Source organism: Cinclus cinclus, chromosome Z (genome assembly GCF_963662255.1).
Source record: "Cinclus cinclus chromosome Z, bCinCin1.1, whole genome shotgun sequence".
In the NCBI taxonomy this organism is placed as follows: domain Eukaryota; kingdom Metazoa; phylum Chordata; class Aves; order Passeriformes; family Cinclidae; genus Cinclus; species Cinclus cinclus.
In genome coordinates, this window is record NC_085084.1 from 29,544,209 (window position 1) to 29,571,893 (window position 27,685).

At 37.1% G+C, this 27,685-nt stretch overlaps 1 protein-coding gene across 1 annotated transcript in view; it reads left to right on the forward strand.

Annotated features, from left to right (window-relative positions):
- The window catches only part of SNX24 (sorting nexin 24), an 87,637-nt gene that overhangs the window by 23,715 nt on the left and 36,237 nt on the right, over nucleotides 1-27,685 (forward strand). Inside the window, exon 2 of the mRNA XM_062513603.1 lies at nucleotides 20,996-21,079. Within this exon, the coding sequence (XP_062369587.1) occupies nucleotides 20,996-21,079 (84 nt within the window). The remainder of the gene's footprint in view (nucleotides 1-20,995; nucleotides 21,080-27,685) is intronic.

The following is a 27,685-nucleotide window of genomic DNA, read 5'->3' on the forward strand; positions in this document are numbered from 1 at the left end:
GTACGACTTGGAAGGAACAAAATGTAATTTGTCTTCACTTCTTGTCTAAAGACACTCTTCTATTCTTCTCAATAAGTAGTATAAGTATACTCTTATGAGTAAAAGCTTATGCAGTAAAAGATTTTACAGAAGAATACAGAATACTTCATTTTCTTTGTTTAAAATAAACCTCGGGGCTAAAATGAGTTTCATAAATATACCTAAAATAGCATACTATCCATACTTTTCCATTGTCTGGGGTACTTCCTCTTTCCTTCCCACTAACTTTAAGAAGACAGTTTAATATTTAGACATTTGGCATCATATGCATTGAATGAATGACTGTTTCTTTATCTTCCATTTTCCCCGTAGATCTATACATATTAAATATGTATGGTTTTGTGTATGTGCAAATAAATGCTGACAGCTAACCATAGCATCTGAGATGACAGTTTCTTTTAGTTGCAGACTGAGCTAGCTGTGAAAAATGTTGAAGATATATTTGAAAGCTGTTTGCTGTGAAGAAGTTCTTGGTTTCATTTCTGCGAATAATTGTAAATATTGGCTTCTGGGCTGAAATTTTCCATCACAAATAATTAGTACACATTGAAATTCCTTAAGTTCAGTTTGATAATTCAGCGGCTTCTGAGAAGAAAAAAACAAACAAAAATCCAAAAAAACTGAGGAAATTATTTTACCAGAATTAATAAAGTAAATTTGATCACGTAACTGTTGTGTTGCCTTATTTCTCCCCTCTTTGGAGTGGGAATTATGAAGTTTTATTACAGTGGGAAAAATAATTGCTCTGTACCTGTAACATGGTTCAGTCTTAGCCAGATGACCTCTGAAAATATCAGTTTACTGCTAGTTTTTTTGAATCTGAAAGCAAGGTTCTTCTCGGTTTTTTTGCAGAAAGTGCATTACAAGAACACCAGGAAAAGAACAAGAAACATCTGATCATTATTGTTTTTATCTGAAGGAAGTTTTCTTGATAACAGCTGGACTGAAAATTAGCAAGACTGCTTTCACGTTTTTTCCATTGTTGTCAGTGAGTTTGTACAGATTAGTCCATATAGCTTCTACTGTGAAATAGAAGAAAGTGCATTCTGCTTCTCTAAGACATCATTAACATGCATTTCTCTGTTATTTTTAAAGTTTGGATTTCTCTAGTTGTATGAGATTTGGATTTAGTCAACCTCTGGTTTCATGCTGCTTGCTTAAATTGGAATGGTATTGGGAATGCCTTCTCTGAGAACTGAGCTTTTTATCTATTCCCCTTGAAATGGAAAGAAATTTCTGTGTTTGAGGTGGTGAATAATTTTATTTTGAATCACAAGAATGTATTCATTTATAAGCAGTTAGCCTGAATGCAAGGCTTAACTTAGAAAGGTTGAGCACCTACTGTAAAGAGCAACTTTTGGACCACCAGCATCTTTTCTCCTTCTGTATTTTTCTTGGAAACAAAAACCTGCTGCTGCCTTCTGTAAGATACGAAATGGAAAGCAAGTTCTTCTGATGTCTGTGCTGTACCCTTAGAAGTTTCATGATTTCAAGCCATTCAGGTACTACTTGTAAAACTACTGGCTTTTTTTGAATCAATGCAGTTTACTTAGTGCTAACATTGTCCTGAGTTTTCTAGTTAGACTGCTAATGCAAACATAGATTCTGTAAGAAATGGTTGTATAGTGTAATTATACCCTGACAGGTTACTCTGTGGAAAATGAGTTTTCTGTTCAAGATAACAAAAGAGGAAAGTAATGAAAATAAGAAAATTAATATTTTAGCTGCAGGAGATTTTGTATGGAGAACCTCTGCTCATGAATGCCTCAGCATTTAAATCAATACAGTTTGAAAGACTCTCATACAAGTTGATATAATAACCTCTGAAATACTAATGATGAGTTATCACTTCCACTGGGAAACTGTACCGGTCCCAAGCATAAAAGTGGTCATTTAAAATGTCTTTACTAAGCACCACAGTATTCCGCAGAACTAAATCTCAAGTAGATCTGGCTCCCTAAATGGTAATTCCATCTTTTTTTAAAAGGTCAGCTCAATTAGATTTTGGCAAGATTGAGTCTTCAGTGTCTCTTATTATATTCATCAGGACACATTGGCTGGTAGTTTGCAAGTGTTCATGAGCAAAACAGGTTAGTAATATATTGGTACCAGTACAAATAGATTGTCCTCATCACCGCATAGACAAAACACTCATGAGAACTGTGCAATTCTTTAAACACTAGTGGCATGATATAATGAAGTTGTATTCCATTAAGCACTTGTATACAAGGGAGCAAAATGTCATCACCTGAGTGTGGCTGCATTTCTGTGATACAACCTCATCTGTTCCGTCAACTAGTTTTGCTCTGATCAATAAGCAGTTTTCTGTGGCCTTTCACTACTGTCAGATGTCATTGAATGATGTAAATACACATCAGAAACTAGAAACTTGACAGCTCACCTAGACTAAAGAGAGAAGTGTGGGAGGGGGTGTACTGCTGGGATAGACAGAAATGACAGCTGATGTCTGCTGTGTATAAATGATTTGATATTGCTACAGACAAGATTTTTCATTTTCCATAAGCATGCAACAAAATGATTCTGGCTTGTACAAGTCAAACCATTCAAAAAGACCAGAGAGTAAAAAGGATTTTTATCTTGCAGGACAGCACTGAACAGAATGGCCCACATGCACATTACCATTATTTTCATTCTTGCCTTTTGGTACTAAATCTTGGGTTCTACTTGATGCTAAAGTGAAGGAAGAATAAATAAATATTAGAAATGTTCTCTGAGGCAGCATACAATAAATAAAATACCTATTCATGCTAGGACACTCTTTCAAAGCATTAGAGAACTCACTTCAATATTTAACTGCAGAATCGAACAACTGAGGGTGTTTTGGTTGCTTGTGTTGTTTTTCAGTTGTGAAGAAGCTTAAAAAATAATTTCAAAAATGGCAGTAGAGGACTAACTATGAAAACAGTTATATTCCATAGTGAAGAGTTTTATCTGAAATGTGCAGGGTTTTTTCTAGTTTGGTATCTTTTTGATGCACTTCATGATTCCAATGAAGATCAACTGACAGAAGTTAAGATGAAGAAAGAGTTTAGCACTATTCAGTGTTTTGTTTGTAGTTGCTGTATTGTGGGTCTTACACTGTGGAACATACTTGCTCCTATTTTGCCATAAGAAATTTACGATATGAATTCCAGAAACAGTTTTCTGTGTTGGAGGAAGTTTCTGTAATAGATGATAGAGCATAGATAAACATGTAAGCTTTTTGAACTTGTGCATGGTATTTGGTCTTTCATCTTGAGAGTTGTTTTAATCCTTCCTAAGTGTGACATATGTCTTTACTATATTTACTGTATTTCTTACATATGCTATGGAAGAAGCACAATATGGAAGTCATGATTTTGAAGAGAAACTGAATATGTTAATAAAATAAAATCTGTTTCTAAAAGAATTATGGTTTTGTAACTTAAAATAGTACCTGCTGATGTGTTAACAGAGTGATCTGAACTCTGGCCTACTTGTAACAGCAATGTCACTGATACCAGCTTTTACTCTATCTTGCTCTCCTGGCCACTGACAAAACTGCTGAGAAAGTGGGAGTATTATCTCTGTGTGGTGGTGTGCATGTGCATACAGAAATGTAGTGGAGTTTGCAGTCTGCACCTCCACTCCACTCCAGTGAGTCTCCACCTGCACTGCTGCTCTGGGGTCCCCAGCACTGGAGGGATGCCAGCATGTTGGAGTAAGTCCAGGGAAATGACACAAAGATGATCAGAGGAATGGAGCACCACTTCTATGAGGAAACACTGAGAAAATCGGAGATTGTTCATCCTAGAGAAGAAAAGATTCCGGAGTGACCTTCTGGTGACATTTTGGTACCTAAGGGGAGTCTACAAGAAAGCTGAAGAGGGACTTTTAACTGGGGTGTTTAGTGATAAAACAAGGAGCAATGGAATTAAACTGAAAAAAAAAATGGATTTAAATTAGGCATAAGATTTTTTTTTTATTGTGGTTATGGTAAGGTACTGGAACAGGTTGTTGAGAGAAGCTATGAATGCCCTGTCCATGGAAGTGTTCAAAGCCAGGTTGAATGGGGCCCTGAGCAACCTGAGCTGGTGGAAAGTGGCGCTGCCTCTGGCAGAGGAGTTAGAGCCACATGATCTTTATGCTGCTTTCCAACCCAAACCCTTTTGTGATTCTTCAATATCTTTGCTGTCTTAATGTTGTCATGTTTTTGTGTTCTTATCCACTGCACTGAAGTATAATTTTTATGAAGAAAGCCTGTGCCTCTGCTGTGTAAGGTTTTGGGTATGTACCATGAGGTCAGAGCTTATGTAATGGAGACTGGGTCTTCAACAGTCACTGGCCATACTGTTCATATATACCAGGATGTCTCAGCTGAGAAGCCTGGATTCAGAGTAGGTGTCATGATTCCTATTGGCTTCTGGAGTTCTCAGTTTGGGCTATCAGGTTTCCATCACCTCTGTCTTTAAGGGGTTTTATGCAGGGTTTTCAGACAATAGTTGTCCTCATCTGGAGCACTTAGAACAGGTTTCTTGAGATGGGCATGAAACTTGTTTAAGAATACCCAAGCATAACCACTCTAAACTACATGCATTCCCTGATTTCGCAGACATCAGTTCATACCTCTAATTTTTCTTTATAGTGACAATTTTTTAGTGCTTTATGTTGTATACAGGGAATGATCAGGTGCTCACCTGCCATTAGAAATTTGAAAGGAGCACAATGAAATGTAAAATATATGATGCTAACTCATCAGTTGTTATTCTGCTAGCATATTTCAGTTAATTTACTGTGTATTATGAACTATTGTTGTGAAAGGCTGCTGGACAGCTCTGTGTATACTGATGTTTATTTTAAATACTAAAATTATTTTGAGTTTATTTCTAATTTACCTCATGTAGTCACTCAGAACCAGTATTATGGTCTTGCAAAATGTTACTTTTTCTGATACAAAACCAGCCAAATATTAGTGTGTGTACAATAATGGTAACAAAAAGAGTGATGTCACAGTGGAGCTGTTAAGACGGACTTTGGTAACAAGACTCATTGTGACCAGGATATTGTCTACTTTTCTGGGGGTAGAAAGTGTGGTGATTGACTTATGTAGTGGAGGAGGTCATTACACAGCAGGAAAATATTCTATATGCAGTCTTTTATGTCTGGACTCAAATCTTGAAAATTATTCAAATTCTCTAGAAGCTAACAAGAGGGCCCCAAGGCTCTGCTTCAACTTAGCACCTGCCTGTGCTTTAGGATACTCTATAGGTTTTGACCTTGCTAATGTAATTGGCAATTGTCTCTCTTTTTTTTTTTCTTTTTGGCTTAATTCCTTGCACTGGCAAGTGATATTAAATATCTAATAGCCCAGTACAACACCTCTAAGTACTGTAACTGCCAGAACACATTGAAAATCCTCCCAAAAAGAGGGTATGCAAGCCACTTTCCACTGTTTGCATTCTAGATCTGAATTTATAAGATTCTTTCTAGAGCTATTTCTGCTGTAGTTTTGAACTACTTGTGATTACAATGCATGGCCAGTGATGAAAAATATTAAAACTCATTTGTGGTAACAGATGGTTGTGTGGTTGCCACAAACGTATAGCAATTTTCCATACTAATCCTTTTCTCTCTGTTGTATTGTACATAATAAAGTAAGCACATAACCTGTTGTGGGGTTTTTTTGTTTGTTTGTTTGTTTTTTGTTTGTTTGTTTTTTGTTTGGTTTTATTTTTTCGTTGTTGTTGTTGTTTAATTTACAGATTTTGCAGTGTTTCTGTCACTTCAACTTCTTGTTCCTTATTAAGACTTCAGAGATACAAACCAGTAGCTCAGTAATTGCTTTCTTGAATCTGCCTTTAATAATTACATTTAGTAAAGCTGTATTGAAAATTAGAAAGGCAGAGACTAATGGAAAACTAGATTTTTCACTGAATTAGAAAGCAAGACAATCCATATATTGACAACATTTCAAGTTGAAACAGATCAGGAAAACTGTTTTGGACTGTCTGTGCAAAGAGGCAAACACAGGCCTGATGTGCAGTGGCATCTGCATTTTATACAGGCAGAGAAACTATAAGAGATTTCATGTAAATGGGTGTCTTGAGAGGGGACAGTAGAAATCTGGTTTGGAAGCAAGTCACCTGAGGTTTTTTAAGTCAGAGAACCTTTTTCTTCACATTAACAAAAGTCTAGAAAGTGCTAACTTTTCACTGATTAAAATACCTTAAAGGTAAGGTGGGAAAAGAAGATTAATTTCTTGTTTTAAATCTGTGGAAGAATATTTGCTGAGGGTGAATAAGAAGCACTGTGAATCAGGTTGTATGAAGGGGGTAGAGGAGAGGAGGTATTGTGTCATTATTCAGTAGTGGGACTTTTCACAAAAAATTTAAGGCAATTGAATTCCCATTTTAAGAACAAGGGTAAACATGAAAACTTTTTGGGCTTCTATTCCTGATATGCTAATATTTTTGATGCCTCTTGTAATCAAGCAGACAGGGGATAGCCTGATTGATTGATTGATTGATTGATTGATTGACTGATGTATGAAGCACAATGTGTTCATTAATTACTAGATGTTTTGTGTTACCTCCAAATTTAAAAAATACCCCAAAACCTAAGCAACTTGAAAATGTATATAAATCTGGCAGTGTAAATAGATCATTTCATGGTTGTGTATTGTTAGTTGGATGTAAAAGCTTTTGCTTACAAGATTTGGTTTTTTCCTGGATTTTTTTTACTATTCTGTCTCTTATATGATTTCCTTTTTCATTTAGTAACTGAGCTGTTTATTCTTTAAAAAGATCATTTGGATATCTTTGGGTCTTTTATAGCATTTTGTGATTGGTCTTCGCTTCAGTTATCTGCTGAATAGACACTGGACCTAAAAAAAGGTTGACACTTTCAGCATTTTTGGAGACCCTTATTTTTAACTAACAGTACAATTCCTCTTACATGCTACACATTTAATAATAGTTTGCTTTGAGAGCATAATGCTTTCTTCTGCTATGTTTTAGAATGCATACACAGAACTGGGCACATTTTGAATGTGTGATTTGGATTGGTGTAGATTAGTGGAGCATAGCTCTTGTGATTTTTATTACACTGTCAATCAGTTTTGATAAACATGGAGGAAGAGTTTTGGTTATGTAAATTTATACAGTTTCTTGGATATTAAATTCATTTTACTGTGAAATATTGCTGGACTTTCAATTTTTAGTATGTCTCATTGAGCATAGGTTGATGGTTTGCAGGTTTCTGAACATAGATAAGGCTTCTCCAGCTAGAAACTTCACCTTAAATCCAAGGCACATAGCACAGGATTAAATAGTAACTTTCTTTGCGTTATACATGTATATTAATCAGTGTGTAATTTTAAGTTAATTAATAGTAACTGTTGGTAATCTGATAGACTTCTTCACTAATCCAGCAACTTTTACAACATAGGGAAAGCTCCAGTTATTGCTACTGTTACAAGGCAGAGTGTTGTGCTGTGCAGTGATAACAGCAATGAAGCCACTGTTAAATCACGAGCAATCTAACACGTTTCACTTCTGTTTGTAGAATCCATAAAAGCTAATATTTTCCTTGTTTGGAATGGAAATAATATTGTATAAAATAGCATGACAGAAGTCACAGAGGAAATGGAAAGAACCAGAGAGGTGAGGCATGCTTGAGAGTCCTTCCTGGGTCACTGGAATTTCCATAAGAACAAACCAGCATTCTTTGTGATTTGGGAGGAATTTGTCAGTTGCAAATAGATTGCTGTTTTAATAGTAACTTTTGGACCTAAAGGGTTTTTTCATACCTAGTGGGAAAGATGAAAGAATCTTAAGAGAAATAGCATGAAACCAATGGGAATATCTCTCATCTTCCATCCCATTCACCTTCTATAAAATATTGCAACAGGATCTTCAGAGAAACTTTGCAAATCCAAAGAGCAAATTGCTGCTTGATAACAAAAAACCCCAAAAAACTGTAGAATGTGTGTTAGTTGTGAATGCATAACTGGGTCTCCTAAGTGTCTTCCAAAAAATGAGGATATAAAAAGAAGCAATTTTTTCATCTTTTTTTCTTTTCCTCCTGCCTTGGAAAGAGCTTTCATAGGATCATACAGTCATTTGTGTTGGCAGGGGCCCATGGAGGTCCAGGCACACCCCCCACCACCACCCCTGCTCCACACAGGGCTAATGTAGATCAGATTCTGCAGGGTCATGTCCTATTATGTTTTGGCTTTCTCCACTACTTCTCTGGGCCCCAGCTACAGTGTTTATCTAATATACACTTTCCAGTGAAACTGTTAAATAAGCCAGATTTGGCACTAGATCTGGTCTTATTTTTCCAGAAAAATTGAGTTATCTTTGCATGCAGTAATTTTTCATTGGTTCTTTTAAAAGAATGGATAGAAGATTTGATAGAAAATGTTTTCAGTGAAAAGAAAGACTTTGGAATAGAATTAGAATAGAATTATGACTGAATATCCTAATATAATAGATACATATAGGTTTAGGGCTTGGACTTTTAACTTCGGGCCTCTGAATTGTGACCGGTCTGGATGTTCTAAGTAGGTTTCCCTAAGAACAAACATGAAAGAAGTTGTTTAGCCTTGCAGAAGCAGGTGGATTTTAGATATAAAGTTTCCAAAGTAACCAAGATGTTACTATTTGTCACACTTTTCTCTGTGTGTGGTTTTTCTGCCTGGTTTGTTTTGGGTTTTTTGGTTGTTTTTTTTTTTTTTTTCTTTTCTTTTTTTTTTTGAAGGAGCCCAAAGGGACATTGTCTTCTGCTCATTTGTTCCCACCACAGTTGGTCATGCATGATGAGCTAAGTGGACACTCAGTGGGGAAAAGGAGCATGTGACTGGTGCTGCAAGTAGATGTGTGCAACAGTGTGGGTTGCATTGTGTGAGAAGCTTAAATGACTCTGTGAGCATTTAAATTCACAACCCTTGTTACCTTAGTTTACCCTTTTGCTTCTTTTACCCCTGAGCAGGTAACTGAGAATTAAGGGAAGGGAATATATTATTTGTATAGGTACTGCCAGACATGTGACTGGTTGATGTGGACCTTTGAGGTCCCTAAGACAGGCCTCTTGACTAAGAGACACTTTGGATTTTGTCATCCAGCTGCCCCACCAGCAGTGGAAGGAGAAAGAAGGATACCAAGTGTTACCAGTTGGTTTTCAGAGCAAGATGCAGTGACATACTCTTCTGATTCATACACAGTGGGATTGTGCATTTTCTTTAAGAATACATGAGTGGGAGTTTTCTAGACTACAAGCCCCTTCTCTTGCTCTTCCATGCCTGCTTTATTTTAACAGTAACGAAGTATACTCTTCTCAGGTGTTGTTTCCCTGTGCCATTGCATAGATTCTTGTCCAGCATGTCTTATACAAAATTTTAAGATATCCTCCAATTGTTTTTCTGCTTCCTAACATTATAGCTGCTCCTGAATAGAAAAGTTCTGAAGGCCTGAAATTTATCCTAACTTTGTGGGGAAGCCATGAACTTTCAATCAGATCAGACATGCTATGAAAACAACAGAGTACCAGCAGTAACTATCCTATTGGAAAAACTACATTATGAGCATACTGAGTGCAAAGTTTTGTTAGTAGTTAGGCAGTTTTCCAGAAGTTTATGACTTGGCCAAATTTGCCTCCCAGTTGTCTTCCTGGTCTTCTTGTCTATATCTTGGAGAAATATGAGTGAAGCAGTTTGGGTTTTGTTTTGGATGGGGTTTTGGGGATTTGATTGGTTTTTCAGCATGGATAATGTAAAATGTATTTTTTGTTAAGTATGTGTTTGGACTGTCTCAGCTGTTACTTTCTAAAAATATTTTCTGTCTGAATTACATACCTGATACAGAAAATCTAAGCCCAAAAATTAAAGATTGGCAAAACTATAAGTAACCGAGAACAGTCTTGTAATGGAAAATATTAGATTATTCTAATTGCTCCTGGCTCTGCCATTGAATTCTATAATGTGTTTTATTAAATTACTTCCATCTCAGGTCCTCTTCAAATGTTATTGAGATTGTAAAAAGAAAAATAGCAGCAGTATTTCTGAGCTGCAGCATGAAACAGGAGGGTGAAGAGTTAGTTGATGCAGGATGAATATCCCCCTTCATTACCCCTTTGGAATTCTTCCCATGAAAAACATGCAGGTGAAAGACAAGGTAATTTGGGACAGAGGCTGTAGTTAGGTGAGTAGTTTCTTGCTGAGGCAGTTGGAGATGGCTTCTCAGTCACATTTAGGATAGGGTGGGTTGCATTTTTTTTTTTTTGCCCTGTAAATAGAAAAGTGACACTTTCTGTAAATATATAGAAGAATCAACTTTTACTGCAAATAAGAACTTAGAGTAAACTAGGCATTTGCACATCTTCTGGAGTGGCACACTGCAGTTTCATAATAATAGAGCCTTTGTAAAAGAAAATATATTAGAAAAAGTTATTTATGGCAGCGTTTTGTGTGAATAAAAATGGCTGAAGTTTTTCTCTTCAGTACAAAATTGAAAGCCAGGAAAATGGCAAGATTCAAAGAGGTTTGGATAGCTGAGTGAAGTTTTTGCTAAGTACCTAATAAAGCAAGAAGAAAATTTGAAGCCTCAGAATGAAAAAAGGACGGATATCTGTGACAGTATCGTGTTGTACCTATAAGACTTAGCTGTATCTGTAATCTTTTCTTGATAGTGTTTTTGTCCAACTGAATTTAAGGTTTTAAGTCTGTCTGTATTTGAATAGGGAACTTGGTTGGTATCTGCTGGTGATGTTGTTTTGATGATCTGTTGACCTTGATCTGATGGTGGTCAAGTTTTCTAGTAAAATAAATGAAGATATCTTTCACAGCCAAGAACCCAGTGACTCATTTCAGCTTAAATGAGTGTATGGATTCTGTTTTCTCATAATGCTGCTTCTAGGAAGATACTAGTTTTTGTAACTGAATTGTTAAAGTCAGGTTAGTTCTTTGGTAGTCTGTGCTTGGCTGTGTTCTTATATTTTTGTCTTCATTGAGGAAAAGACAGTTGTGGATTTTTAAACCTGTAAATAGTACTGTTTAATGCTTTGAATTAACATTTGAGGAGACTGCCACATTGTATTATCTGTTCAAGTAAGAGCAGTTAAAAACAGCAAAATTCCATTCATCCACATCCTATTGCTTTCTTTGAAGTATGCTTGGTTTTATTTACACATTTCCTGCATCAGACTCAATTTATAACTTATTTAAAATCTCTCAGAAATGTGTTGGATACATAAAACCTTATCTGGCTGAATTCTTGTATAGGCATGTAATTAGTTGATATTTGCTTCACTATCTTCTAAGTGATTGAGAGACCAGTTGCAAAATAACATAATATTTACTGAATCAGTTTTCATGTTTTTTAAATGAAAAATACATGACTATACAACCAATGTTCTTGGATAGGTTATTTAACCTTCTATCACAAAATTACTAATAGGATACTTTTATTATATATATTATACTGGATATTGGTTTATGTTAGTATTTCTGCTGTCTTTGAAGCTATAAAATCTGTTGACATGATTGTACAGGGAGTAGTTCCCATAAATGGTTTAGATGTTGCCTTTTCTCAGTCATGGATGAGTTAAAATCTGTGCTGCCTTAGCTCTTCCACTAATGTCAATATAGTTCTCTGCTTGAAGTGTCTTTGATTTACATACTTGCTGTGTTTTCTGTTGTAGGGAAAGCAAGTAAGAAAATATTTGTTTCTCTTCCCTGTGTTGTTTCTCTATGTTCAAGTAAAATCCAAACCCTGGTCTTAACTTCATGCTCACCTGCCCCCTTTTGTGGTTTGCCTGCACCTTGCTGACTGCAGTTCCCATAGACATACCTGGGACAGATCCAGGCTGGCCCTCTTGTCACTGAGCCTTTTCCAAACTTTATGATGAGTTCTGCAGCATCTGCTGCCCATGCTGCTGCTACTGTTAATGCTGTCACCAGTCCCTGAGCCAGTTTAAATCTGGCTCAGGAATATTTGCATTCACTGTGTCCATCAAGCCAACTATATAAATACTCTGTTAATCACAGCATGTAAATTCAGAAGCTTAAAAACTTAAATCTCAATTTGGGTGAAATATTTTATTATTTTCGAGCTCTGTTTGTGGTAGATGCTGTTGCAGTTTCTTCAGTAGTTGTGCAGTTTGTCACTTCCATTCTCTTTAGCTTCCTTGCATATGAAGAAGCATTTGATTTTCTGCAGCTGGATACATTGATAACCACATCCTGGTAACCAGTTTCAGGTCTTGTCTCAGTCACAGCAGGCTTAGTCCAGTAACAAAACTGTCTTATATCTACTCAAGCTTATTTCTTTGTCCTACTTTGAATTACCATTCCAAAGAGACTGACCTGGCAAGGGAAAGCTTTGGTGAGCAGGATGGCATTCTTTGATAAATTGATGCAGTGACTTGTCTTTCCAGGAATGAGTGCTAGTGTTTGAAGCAGTGTTGATAGTTGTGTGTAAGGGTAACACAGGTGACCGGCAATTGCAGAGGTAATGAGGTTTCCATTTTGGAAGACAGACCAATGCCAATTTAGCGGAAGTTTGGATGATTTAACTCAGTGAAAGGAGGTGCCTGAAGGTGTTACATGGATCCTGACTGCTCCTCTTGCTAACAGAATAACATTTGAATCCTCCATTTTTGGGCTGAAGATACAGTAATCACTATATTTAAATGTAATATGTAATGAAGAATATTTGCTAAGTAGCACAGATGTTTATAAAAATAACGTCCTTTGACTACTGCTCTTAAAAATGTCTGAATGAACTACTTATGTGGTGAAGAGTAGCAGAGACTTCTCAGATGGATTAGTGCAGAGACCCTAATAAGAATGGTGCAGTATGGATATACATTACTTTTTCCCCCTTATTTAATCACCATGATGAATGTGAAGCTGATTTTAATAGCCTGTATATATGGTATCTTGACTAAATCCTGTTGTGTTTCATATTCATATGTGTTTTGTTAGTCACCAGCAAAGACTAAATTAATGTACTATAGTAGACATACCGTGGAAACTGAGACTATAGAAAGTCAGCTTGAAATGCTTATTACCCTGTTGCTTATATATCTTTTAATGTGTTCTTTGGCACCATTTGCATTTCTGTTTGTAAACAAAATACCTGTGCTTTGGAGGCATTAGGTCACCCAGGTGTTCTCCAGATAGCAAATGCAAGTGCAAACAGAGTAATACAGACTCAATGTTTCTAGGAAAAAAAAATTACGTTGTGTCTAACCTGTCACAAAAAGGAGCTTCTTGCTGCTAGTTGGCTGCAATGTGAGGGCACTTTCATTGTGGTTAGGAATTGCATCCTGCCTTGTGAAGTGAGAGGATTCATTACAGACTCTCCAGAGAAAATAGCAAAGGATTTTGTGACAAAATAGAAGATTCTTTATATTTTATCCAACTTAGATTTAATATGTTTCTTGTAAATACACATCTGGCATCAGTTATTTTTTGCAGTATTCAAGTATTTTATCCCAATTTACTGTTTCTATTGGAAAGCTAATATTTTCCATAAAAAGTCTCATAGTTTTTCTCTTAGTAGAACATTTATGATAAGAGGCATTGAGATGATCCAGATGAGCAAATAGAGCAGATTAGGCTAATTTTATTTTTCATCTATATAACTATAGGCTTTAGCATGGGTTGTAAACTTTTTCCTTTTTTAGTAAACAATCAACACATTTTCCCTTAAGTTCAACTGTAAGGAAGTTAGCCAAATAGGTAACCACAGTGGCAATGAGATTTTGAAAGGGTGTCTGTCATCTATGTAACAGTTATCCTCTGCAGGGCCAATAAAGAAAAATACCAAAAACAAGTCAGATCTTGTAACATCTTGGTATGGTTTCAAATTGGATTTCCATAGCCAGTGTATCATTGGCAAGGGAGAGGGTTTTTAGTTTTGAAAGCCAAGTAAGTTATTTTTCAGGAAATGACAGAGAGTTTCCTATGGGACTTTATGAACCATGTGTTTGGAAAAGATTGGTTTAAAGAGAGTTGAAAAAATCAGAAAACTACTTACTCTTACATGTCAGCTACTCTTTCATTCAATAGTGACAGCTCCGTAGAAGCTTCCCTTGAGCTTCCCATGTTATAAGAATTACAAAACTGCATGACTGGGTTGCAGTAAAAAATGTTTTACTGTCTCTTCCTCCAAACCCTAAGAAATATGACAGACCTCTAAAAAGCCAACTTCAGGAAGAATATCCCTGAATCCTGTGCATGTCTTTAGTACATTAGTCCTACTAATACTGCCATTTAAGAATTGGAGTAGCCTCATATAGCAAATATGTGTAGGAGATGTGTAAGGAAATAATCCTTAACAATTTTGTATTGTTGGTGGGAATTTCAAACTGCATGCTGGAAGCTTCTTGAAGAGACTATCATCTGATTTGGGTAGATACTGGTATCAATAAAACTGGTAAATGTTAAGGAAGAGAAAACTTTTTAAGTAAACAAGTGGCTGAACATTGTATAAATTAGTTAGGAGGCATTTGACTTAGGAGTCACATTTATAAGAAAAAATGATTGTTCTTACATACACATCTTTTTATTTAGTTTTTCTTTTTAAAAAATAAAAGCCCAAGTTAGATTGCAGTAACATGACATTTAACAGAAGGAGTCAGTGAAAGAACAGACTTGTTCTCTTATGTCACAGTAGAAAATCTATTTTTGTTTGTAAAAAACAGTAAGGCTGTTTTCCCAGGCAAGAATGGATCAGGTAACTGCTTCACACAGGCTGGAGCTGTTGGAAATACTCCCTGGAAATCCTACAGTGAACATTTCTCTTCTCTGTCATGGTTTTTCTCCCTCACAAATTCTGGACAAAGCAGTGTCATAATAGGATAATATTGTGCTTTCATTTCCATAGCCAATAATCTGTGTACTTCTTTTCCTTGTGCTGTAACTTAATCTTGTACATTGTACTTGGGCCTAGGTGAAAGAGTCTGATTTCATATAAGAGAGATGACAGTGCTTGGGGTGAGGGAAGGGACTCTGTGAATTTAACCCATCTTTTGAGCTGACTTTAGATGGGATATGATAATCTTGTAACTGATAGTGCAGAGGATCTGAGTCTCTTTGGGGCCCCTCAGTAGAAGTGAAGCATGTGTTGAGCAGAGCTTTACTGCTGGGAGGGTGAGGTGCAGGCGCAAAAAGCACCTGCCCTAGGCGAGGAGGGAGGTGGAGGAAGCTGTGAGGACCCAAACATCTGTGCCAGCTGAGGTGCCCCACTGCAGCTCTGGCTTTCTGCCTGCTCTCATAGCCATCAGGAAAATGTTCAGCATGTGTGGGGATACCAGGAAGGGTGGATGACTCTTAGCTCTGTGCCTGTTCATACTCTCTCCCAACACTCCCAATTCCTCAGGCATTCACTTCGCTTCCTTTATTGCCTCTGGCAAACTCTTTCATCTCTTGTTTGAGGACCAAAGCAAAACCACACGGAGCAAACTGGTCTCTTTGGGGCTATACTGCTTTCTTCTTTACTGTGCCCCAACTCATTTCCCCTGCAGCAGAAAGGGGGCCCTTTCCTTATGGGCAGACTGCAGGAGCTCATGTAAAGACTGCTTGTGTAGAAGAGCAATTTCTAAAGAGAGGAGTCAACAGATATTACTATAAGAAACCCATCCAAGGAACAGAATATCTTAAGTCTCAGCAACTTGAAATGGTGGCAATAAGCAAAGTAAACACTAGATGGGTGCTAGATAAAGGAGAACTAGAACTGGGGGGGAATATGGCTGGAGAGCAAAAGGGATATTTCCCTTGTCTCATGTCTCTGTGACCCATGTCAGCCTCTAAGCCCTTGAGCTGCCCTGTGACCGTGGCAGAACTGAGTTTTGCTGCCCTGCTTTCCAAAAGATGAAGTCAGAATAAGTTAATGTGTTTTCATTTGAGGAATAGTGAGATTCAGTTTTATCAAGGCAACTCTGAAGTTTGTGTTGGCTCTGAATACTGTCCTTGTCTCTGCCTCTGCTGTGGAGGGCATTCAGAAGTGTGGAGCATTGCCATGAGGCACTGACACTCCTAAGATTCTGAGCTGCTGTTGCAGCTACATGCAGCTCTGGTTACCACCACCACCCAGGTGCACTTACTGATCGCGTAGAATATTGTTTTCCCCTGAAAAAGTAGGATGGAAATAGGCTTAAAGTTATCTTTTGATCTTTTCTATTTTCTCCAGTCTTCTTCTAGTCGTAGCCATAGCACAACCGTGGTAAAAAATGTGCCGTTGTCTGAGCAGTAATGAAACACTAAACACGTGGAAATCCTATTAGTGTTTCATGGACCGTAGCTGTCATTTCATTTGCTCTGGAATTCCTTCCATATGGTCACGGCAAAGGTTTAAGGTTGAGTTTTCTTGACACTTTGAATGCATTAGCTGTTCCTCAGACAAAAGTCTGTCATGTGTACTAAAGGTTCTGAAGGGATGTATTTCTTTCTGTAAGTAATATATTAAATAGAATTAGGGTCAGTAAGCTTGGTCTTGAGAGATAAAAACATGACACTAGAATTTTGTGGAGTTTTTTTTTCCTGGTGAATGTTAGACAAATGCATCTGGTTTTTGTAAAGTTCTCTTTTTCTGCTTTGGTTTTTTGTATCTCCTTATTCCAAATGACACTGTACCAAATATCTTTTTCAACTGTAATTTTTCAAAACTATTGCAATTCATTTTTCCATGTATAAGTATGCACAATAAGTTAGGATTAATTCACTATAATAGTAAACAGTCTAGCCAATATAATTTCCATGAGTGGATGTGACAATCATCTGTGTATTCCTTATGTAATAAAAAAACAAGCTGAAATGTTACTATACTTGTTAGTTTTCATCCCTACTCATGGTCATGTTTGACATTCTTGTCTGCATTTGTTGAATTGATCATTGTAGGATTTTTTGAGACTATTACTGGAGCTGCATATTTTTGCATCAGATTATGGGATAAAAGATGTTCTTTTGTATCCAATGTACATATATGACATAGGTAAGAATGAAGGGGGGCAGAGTCAGTGTTACCCACAATTCATGATATACACTCTTGGGTAACATGGGCAGTTTCTTGTACGTTTTATTAGTTCCTGTTTTCTTCCATTTGTGGCTTTTGTCTTCAAAATTCACAGTGATAAAGTACCAATTTTTTTTGCCCATTTATAATCCAGTTTAATTGCTATGTAGTACTGCCCAGTTTCTGCAATGAGAAGAGAAATGTATGTGTAGTTCTTGAAAATATTGAAAAGGACCATTCATTTAGAGGTTTGGTAATGACCAGAAACAGATAATTTCAGGAAAATGGCAAAATTAGACATAGTTGCTGACAATAAGAAAAGAAGAAAATGGTTTCCAGAATCTGAGTATAATCCATATCATTGTAATAAAGTGAAGAGGGAAAAAAATTATGTGTGAATCTGTTTTACACTCAGACCTGAAAGATTTTACTGTTTTATTAACAAAGACCTTAGGAATTATTTTCTTGAAATTTTCATCAAAAGTTTGGTGGTTATGAATTACAGTGGCAGATCTGCAATTCTGCTAGTTTAAAAGATTGGCATTATTCTTACTGATATAATTTTCAGAGATTTTTGCTCCAAACATTATTTATGTGGGTTAAAGTCTTTAGAAGAATGCTTTTAATGGATAACAATCTTCTAATTATGTGCAGAAATATAACTGTTGTGGCACCAGCCAAGAACAGTGAGATGTTTCTAGTTTCAAAGTACTCTTGTAGTTTTCTGATTGGTCTTCAAATCTATGGTCCCTTTTGTCCTAGTCAGGGTGAACTGCAAATTGTTCAGTGCAGTGTAATTTCTGGTATTTCAGTGTCTGTGGGAAAAGTACTTTGCTTGTTTAATTCGGAGATTAATTCTTGCATTTTTCATTTAACTATCTTAACTTTTCTCACTTACAAAAAGTCATATATCTTTTCAGAGTTATCTATTCAACAAACATGAACATTTTTACTAGAAAAGTAATTTCCTAGCACTATTGCATTTTCCCCCCATAGTTCTTCCATCTTTATTTTGGCACTTTCATCTATGTTCACCAGTTTCCTTGCATTGTTTTTCTGCCAGGGCCTGCAATTGCAGAGTTAAATTTGTGTGAGATTTGCTTATAGCTATTTTGTATCCATAAAAGATCCTATCTCTCTCTCTCCCAACTTAATGTATCTTTTTGTATTTTGCACAAAGCCATGTCATTTTATGAAACAGTGGCACAGATATTAATTTATATGCTTTTTATTTGGTCTTGTGAATTCTGGTCTGGTAACTAGTGAGGAGGCAAACCTGGAATTTATGCAGTCTAAACAGTCATGGAATAATACAAGTTTATAAACACAATTGTGTTATTTCTTCTACTTCTGCTTTACAAGTTACTTTGTAAATCAGTTCAATAATTAGATTTAAATGAAGCAAAAACATTTCTGGATTGTCCACTTATCACAAATTGCTTTGTATTTGTGAAGTATAGGTGCCACAATGAGTAGATTAAAAAGCCATTTGCACAGTTTTGTTTTCAAACAGTGATACTCAACTTCAAGCATAGAAGAGTTGTTGATTTTGTAGATTTTAGTTGTGTTCTAAAGCTGGATCTGCGGCCTTTAGATAGTGGGGGTCAAGTTAAAGCCTCTGCACTGGTGCAAGGAGTTGAGGGTATAAGGGTGGCAGTGTCTGTATTTTAAAATGACATTACTTTGCATGCAAAGCTTTGTTGTTCTCTTTCACATTCTGTAAAAGTAACTGTCGAATACACTGTGCAATGTCATAAGGTTAGCAAAAATTAGGAAACTGTAATTAAAACAGGAGGAAGAATAAATGTAGCATAGTTCTTGGTGTTCTGAAACCAGTTATGTGGTTACTTAACCCATGATGACATATAGAACAAAATAGATATGTGCTTTGAAAAGAAGGTCCACATAGGGATTTATATTTAATTTCACATAATCCAACTATTCTCCTTCATGAAAAGATGGATTTTTAGATTTCAGAGGGACTGAAGATAAACATATGAATAAAATCAAAATAGAACTGCCCTGTGGTTCACAAGAAAGTTACCTGCCAAGGGAGTGCTTATAGCTGAGGCAGGAGCCCCTCAGACTTGTCCAAATTGCTTGGCAAACCCTGTAGCCAACAGAAGTGCTAAATTTTAAGTGGTGAGTGGCTCTAAACTGACTGAGGTGTAAGTGGGTGTTATGAGTTCCTCATAATTCCTGGAGATTTAATATCAAGTAAATACAAAACTGTTGCAACACCTTCCCATGATCACTTTTAACTTAAATATTTTCATATTTTATTATCCATTCTTTCTAATAAATTATCCCTAAAACTCCTTTGTTCCTGTGCAACCCAAAACAAATTGTGCCTTACAGAACTATTTCTTTCACATAGTGTGTAGAATCTGAAATGTAAATATTTTGTCTTGTTTAATTAGTATGTCAAGTGTTAATTAAAGAAAAAACGTCTACATTAATTTTCCTTTGCATATCATTCTTTTTATATCTCTGAACTTATAAAATAAGTTGTAGGGGTGCCTTGTAGTTCTTTTATGTGTAGAGGAAAAATGTTTAATAGGCTGACTGACTCTTCTGCCAAAGTACTCCAAATAGATAGGAAGGGGAGAAAAATCAGTGCACCCAAAGAAGGTCATCTGGTCATACTGTTTGGACACAGACATAGTCTTATTCAAAGATGTAGAATGTAGCACAGTTTATTACAGTGAATTTTGGTAATGTAAATATTTTTGTGAAATAACTAGGGTCCTATCCATACTGCATTCAAGGTAAATGCAGGTAAAACAAAGGTAAAAGCATTTCAGTCTGGATTAAATAAAATGCTGTATATTTTTAATGTTGTTTACCTAGCTAGTGAAAACCTTAGCATTTTGACCTGTTTGAAAGGCAGGTTCTAGTGGACAATAGAAAGTGTTTATCCAGTATGGTATGTCAGTGTTTGCTCTGATCAATGCTAGCTAGGCATGTTGTGACAGAAAACCCTTTTTTCTGCATTCAGGCATAAACACTGTTTGCAAATTTATTTCAAAGAACATTTTATTTGGCTAAGTTTTGGGTCTTGATGTGATCATCTGTGCTGAACATTGTCCTGAAAATAATTATTTCCAGCATTTTCTGGTCAAAACAGAAAACAAAGAACTCCTAGATAAAACAGGCACCTTTTCTGTATTACTTCTCTGATGATTTTGTCTTCATTTAATAGACCACATTTTCTTGAGTACCTCAAAATATTTCTCATCACTTGCCCTCAAAACTGACCTGCTGACCTGAGAATCAAGAAAATGTCATGTGAGTGACTACTAATTAGTGGATCCAGAGAGCTGCTTCTGCTGGCCTTTCAACCTTCCAGAGACAGCAACAAAAGCTGTCACATGTATCATACAAAGAAAACAAGCATTTTCCATGTATGTGTTTTGTTTTGTTTTTTCCTCGAGCCTACATAGCACAAGTTCAGTTGAGACTAGAGATGAATTTATAGGTTAGGAGGAAATTAGCCTAGGATATAGTGCTTGCATTTATTTCTCTATTTCCGTGCATAACTTAATGCATCTATTATCTAGCTCTTACTGAACATGCATGAATGTATTAGTATGATCTTAAGAAGGGGGAAAGAATTAAACTCTTTCTTTTCTCCCTGCTTTTTTTTTCTGTTCCTACTATTCTTTTTTGATTTTTGATAAGTTCAAAGTGTGTTGCATCTTTCTGAAAGGAGATATTTTAATGCTTAGTTTTAGCCTGTGCTTAAACTGGTTTTTTATATGTTTGCTGAGCAAACATGTTAACAGAAGATTCACCTGTATTTACCATTAATCACTGTTATACTTCTGCAACTCGTAAGGCACTTTGGGTTTTTTGGGACTACTTAGAAGAATGACTGTGGTAAAATGTGCAGTCACAGCTGTGTCACTGAACTGTTTAGTGCAAGTAACATTACCCTCTTTTCTATTATTTATAATTTTCAGGTCTTTAAAATAGAAGTGCTGATGAATGGAAGGAAACATTTTGTGGAGAAGAGGTATAGTGAATTCCATGCACTTCATAAAAAGGTACTGATCTTTTTCTTTATAATATGTAGCTTTATTTTGCCTCAGTGATGTTTTCCTCTCTCTTGTAATTACTATACATGGTTTATCTTAAATATATCCTGTGATTAATGCCTCTGGAAATTAATTCCTAACTAATCTGATTTCTTCTCTGTTTTGTAGAAGAGAGTGATGATTTCTCACATGTTACTAAGTCTCCTTTTTGATTATTTTTTATTTGCTGTACGACTAAAATGCTGTCTGTATTTTTTTTGTCTCTTTGTAAAGTCACATTCCAACCACAAATAAATAGAGTAGGTTTTTTTCCCAGTTAGGCAAATAATTTGTTAGTTCTATAAATTTTATTGCTAACCTGCCATATGTAAAGATGAGGAAACAACTTTTGTACGTATGGAAACCAAACATGAAAATGACTGAGTAAACCATCTCAATTAATGTAATATAAAATATTTGCCAAGCTTGTCTACTGAATCATCTTAGTAACATATAGAAGGGAACTCAGTACTTTCAAGGCTGGTTATCCACTAATACTTCTTTAAATTGCTTTGACCAGTGTTAGAGAAAAAGTATGATTTTTTTTCTTCAAGCTGAACTGAATGCTGCTGTGCAGTTGTGCTGCTGAAAGGCAAGCTTTACTTTCTTTTTCTGCTTTATGGAGGCCAGGTATTGTGAAGGAGAATTGTGGAGGAGCATTGCAGCCCACTACCAGCAGTGGGACTATAATGAAGAGCTTCAGTTGTAGGATCTGGGTCAACTGAACGTCTCTTGGTTTGTAGGTTTGAGTGGCAGTGGAATGTGGTAGTGGCAGTGGAATCAGCTACTTTGATGCCGCTTGCCTTCATTATGGAAAAGCTACTTCTGCAAACAACAGCTATCAGCATGGATATTTACAGCTCCTGTCAGTGCAATGTCGGAGGAGTTTATTTTCCACCAGGATGTTTACCAGTGGTCCTGAATTAGCTCAGGAAAGAAGCATTAACCTGGTGCTACAGAGGATGATTTTGCCAGGCTTGTAAGGTGTATAGGTTTAAGCAAACTTGTTTGAGCAAAAGGCAGCTATTGACCCATAAAGTCCAAAGACAAGAACCACTTGCTTTACTATACTATAATTAAGATGTGCTAGGTCTTCTTGCCTATTTGCTTCTTGCCTCAGTAGTGGCATCATCTGCCACTTATTGATACTCATTTCCTTGTTTATTGTTTTAGTATAGGTATGTCTCAGATATTGTCATCCTTGTGTTCATATTAAATATAAAACTAAATAAGCAACAGAAACAGTAAAATAACTCACTCACCCACCACTAAGCCTTGCAATATATGAGTTATGTTTTCCAGATGAGAATAATTCTGCAGTTGAAGATAAAGCAGATTAATAGAGTTTATACAATGAAATAGGCTAGGAAAAATCAGGATTTATATGTTTTAATTGCACCCTATCCAAGTAGGTAGTCTCCTATTGTTAGAATAGTACAGTATAATGCATATTGTGTAATGCAAAGTAGTACAGAATTAGAATTAGAAATAAAATTTAATATTTTCAGTTGGAAAATATGTACAACAATTATATACTCCAACTGCCTAAGCAATGCAGGGATTACTAGAAATTACAGCATTATATTAAGGGCATTGTTTAAATGTCACTGACAGGTTTGGGACATCCACCACCTCTTGAGGAAGCCTGTTTTGGTGTTTGATCACCCTCTTGGTAAAGAAATGTTTCCGGATATTCACTCTGAACCTTGCCTGAGCCATTCCCACATGTCCTGTCACTGGATCCCAGGGAGAAATCCCAGAAATGCTCAATGCCTCTCACTCCACTTCCCCTCCTCAGGAAGCAATGAGATCACCCTTCATCATACTTTTCTCCAAACTAAGCAAACTCAGTGTCTTCTGCCACTGGGTATCTATCTGCTGCGCACCTGCAGGTGGGTCTTTTGCAATCAGAGGAGAACAAAAGCCAACACCAAGGCTAGGTCTGGAAGAGGGAGAAGAAAGCATATGGATGTGGGCAGAAGCTTTTCCCAGGCTGCTCACCATCTGGGCAGCTGCCCCCTGTGTGGCTATCCATTCACAGGGACGGGGTATGACTCTGGTATGATGTAGAGAGGAGCACTGAGTTGTGACTCCAGGCAAGAAGGGAGATTTGGGCACCACCACATCAAGTCTGCACCAGGCAGTGCAAGCTGGTAGGAGAGCAGAGCCCAGGGACATGGAGCAGAAGGTACAGAGGAGAAGAAGCCAGGCCTGAGGTGATGGACAGTGGGTCAGGGGCTGCCTCTGGAGACCCCCAGCTGGAAACACCTGTCCCAGGACCAGCTGCAAAGATGCAGATGTGGAGCTTGGCAGTACTTGCCTCTAGAGGAACAAGGAAACTACCTGGCACAAGGCTGAACCCATCAGCATTAACACTCCATCCTACCTAGCAAAAAAGCGAAAAAGGGTGAGGATAGAATTTATACTGCTAATAACACCGAGACTTTTCCTGTAGATTTGTGCATTTGTTTTATTTTGATAGTTGGGGCTAGGAGCTTTTGAGGGCTGGCATGTGTCACAGTTGATGGCCCAGTCCTACCATGTTCCATAGCACCTTCCAACATCACTGATGTGGTGCTGGGCTCTTATTTGCTGGAGAGGTCTTAGGGGTCTCTTTCCCTTCTCTTTGGGAGTTTCTGTGACCATTCAGGGGAGCATTTACTGCACCATCTGGAAGTGCCAGCCCTGGGTACAGCCTTACCTGACTCAGCCTGTGGTTTTTCTTGCTCTGTAGAATGGCAGTGGTAGCTGAGGAGAGGCTGCCGGGATCCCTCACCGGCAGCAGTGGAGGAGATGGCCTTTCTGCTGCTGTATTGCACAGCAATGTGCACACTGCTGCATGAATGTCACTGTGCAGTTTTGGAAGGACACCCCCATCATCCAGCCCAGCACCTCTGCATCCATCCTGTGTTTGGTTGAGATTGTGATGGTGTCTTTGGATTTGGTTGTGATGGTGTCTTCCACCATGGCTCATCCAATGCTGTTGCCATATATCTCCATCTCCAGAGTTGCAGTGTCTGGAGGAGCATTGTATGGTTCTGAAAGCAGTTGAGCATTCCTTCTTGAAGCCCACCTTTGGAAGTCCTGGGCAGCTATATATCCCAGAGCCACTCCCACCTGGTGGATGACTCATGTCATGGAGGGTGTGGTGACATGCTCCAAGCAGTCATCATCCAGCTGCAACGATTCCAAGACTGACAGTATCCTCCTCTTGCAGAGGGGGTACTTGGGCTTGTTCTCAGCCCATCACAGGATGGATAGGTAGCAGAACTGGAGGAGGGTCTGCATGACGTAACTGGCCTTCTCCCAGCTGTCTAGACAGATGAGACAGCAGGTCTAACTTCACTGTAATTTCTGGAGCTACACAATTACTCCACGTAAAAGTCATGGATTACTGCAGACTCAATCTCAGATTTGTCATGTTGTACACCACTTTCACTGCAATATCTCCTTTTGCAGATTTCTTAGAATGCCAAAAAAGCCATAAATGATGCTTCCTTTCTCCCTCTGCAGGAATAGCAGCAAAATAAACAAACCTGAAAAACAAATATTCTAACCAGGTACTTTGCACCACATTTCAATTTGTTTCATTTTCTCATTCACTTGCTGTCTCTTTATATTACTCTGAAAATAGATAGAGACTTCTTATTTGCTCCCTGCACAGATACAAAACATAGAGGATATTTTGGCAACAATATGCTTTTTTAATAAGTCTTAATTTTTAAGTTTTAAAATGTTGGTTAGTATTGTTGAGCAGCTCATGCTGTCAAGCTTAGTGTTTTCAGTTACAGAAATCCTAGAGAAAGCATTTGCATCAGTTTGCTATCAGCATGCCAATACAGTATTTATCTTTTGTTCCTCTCTTCCCCTTTAATTTAAAATGTACATTTAATTCTAAATTGCTGTGAGTACATGGCAGTTGGAAAGGTCTCTTTAGACTTGCTGCATATTCAAGGTGCCCTTAGTGTTGGGAGATGTCTGTAGTGCATCGAAGAAACAAAGCTCCTGTAGAGAACTCCTGTGGTAGAAAATGGACATAGAAGCTGATGAGGAGATTGTGTCTTTCACTGGAGAACAGCACGCCTCACTAGCTTTGTGTGCAGGAAGGAGGACTTTGCTGCTCATATATGACATTATTCATTCATCAGAATGCCAATGTTTTGATTAATTATGTATTTTAAACAAAGCTGTTTTCAAAAACGTGTCTGGATTTCCTTCTGTCTTGGGTTCAGCCTTTCATAGATTGCAGTTGTGTAAAAGAGTGAAGCCCCACTTCTCATGCAATCTGGCTGTAGTGGAAAAGGTTTAAAATATTTTCAAGACTTCCATGTTACACCAGGAGTACAAATTATTCTTTTGACAGAAACAACCCACAGAAGCTAGCTTCTATAAAACAGTTTCCATAGGCCATTATGCTTTGCTCTGATTATGAACAGCAAACCTTGCCTATCAGACCATGCACCATTCATGTTACAGTATTATGTATAAGTCTGACCAAAAGTGCTATTATACACATGTGGAAAGTTTTCTTAGCAAGAATTAAATTATTTCTAGGTGTATAACATAGTTGAAAATAGAATCATTTTTTCATATTTATTTCCAAATAACTTTTTATTCTTCTTTATACATTATTAAATATTGTTAGTTCTTTTTAAGTGCAATAATGCTAGAAGGTCACAGTGTTAAAACTACTACAGTGAAATTTGCAAAAATCTGAAGTTTAAAACACCTTTTTTTGGAAGTTGTCTATAATTTTAGAATAACTAGTGTATACTCTAGATCATATTGTCTTTTCACAATTGGACAAATAACTTGATAAAGTGAGCCATCTTTAAATCTTTCAGAAAATAGAGACTACAGTATGTCAATAGGCTTTAGGTCAGTGTTACAGACAGGAAGGTCCTGTGGGCAGTAATGGTTCTCAGATAAATATGTTTTGTTTTGTGTTGGGACAAGTCTGAAGCAATACAGCTAATGCATATGTGGTTTTGCTTAATATTCTTTGACATTGTTATAATTATTTGTAGCAACATATATTACTGGATTATTGTAAGCATGAGAAAGTGGACTTTTTATATATCTTTTGTTTATCTGTATAATGTTGGCTTTATATTTCCAACCAGTATCTATGCCAGCACATTAAGTAGTCGGGTTTTGGATGTTTTATATGTAACTCAGCCACAGAGCACAAATGGATTGTTAATCATCAACTGGGTTACCAGCCACAGAGTATATATCTTGTAAGCAACTGCATCTTGGTGGACGCCTTTATAGTTTCAGATTTGCCTGCACTCATCTGGAGCATTCTCCTCATTTGTTGCTCACCTGCAGGTGCTGTCACAGTTTGCAACTGTGGTGACCGTAGTTTCTTCAACATCCCCAATCAATTTAGAGGGAGAAACAGGGCGTTGTGTTCTGGTTTTAAGATCAGTCAGTGAATGTAGCTGAGTTTGGAGTTTTGTTTTGGATTGTTGTTTTTCTCACTTCACATTTGTTTGTAATTTAGCACTATTTAGAAATAAGGAAGTTGCAAAATGTTTCCATAGCAATTGAGGTTTCCCACCTGCATCTTCCATACTTGATTGCAGAGACATTGATACGTTGCCACTGCTTTTTCCCATAGTGATATCTCAGCAACCTTGAAGATGAAATGTAAATTCTCAGTCTCCCATGGGTATGCATGTCAAAGTCAATTTTGAGTTTCTTTCCTTGCATTCTTTGCTTCAGATTTACTCAGAGGCAATATCCAACAGAAAGAATGCCACCTTCTATTAAAATGCAATAGAGTCTATTTCATTTATTATTTTGTTCTCTAATTTTGAGCAAAACATTAAAATTTTCTGATTTTAAAAATTATGTTGCTCCAGCAAGAGAATTTTTAGTGCTTTCGTGTTGCATGTTTGAGTCTATATACAATCAAATCTATGCATATGTGTAACTATACATACAAACACATGTGTGTGTGTGTGTGTGTGTGTGTGTGTGTGTAGATCTATATAGATAGATGTTATATCTAGATCTATGTAGATACATGTATAAGGTTTCCTGTGGGGATCTTTAGAATAGTTATGGAGCTGTCTTTGAAATACAATCAGTGACAATCTTTCTGTTTCTCTGTGAAAGATATTAAACACAGACTGTCAATCTTTTGGTACACTTTGAGAGCATGGATATTTTACTCTCTTGATTGCCAGCTCTCTAGAGAAATAGTTAGTTCTCATTGCTCCCATACTTTTCACACCTGTTCATAATTGCCTAAATCTGGAGTTAGAAGCCATCACGGTCTATTCATTGCACTTAGCAAGGAAATTTCTGGTTATGTCATGGTGGTGTTGTGAGGCATTGTCCCAGGTCGACCAATGGGAAACTCTAATGTCAAGGATTTAATGTAGTGGTTGCCAATTTATGTTCAGGCTATTAGTCACTAGGCTATTGTTATTTGGCTTCCTCTTTACTGTCCAGGGCAGCTGGATATGAAGATTTTTAACCACACTCTGTAGGTATGACATCTGCTATTATTTCAGGGAGATGATTCTAAGTAACTTCATTTCCATTCTGTTGTCCTTTATGCATAGG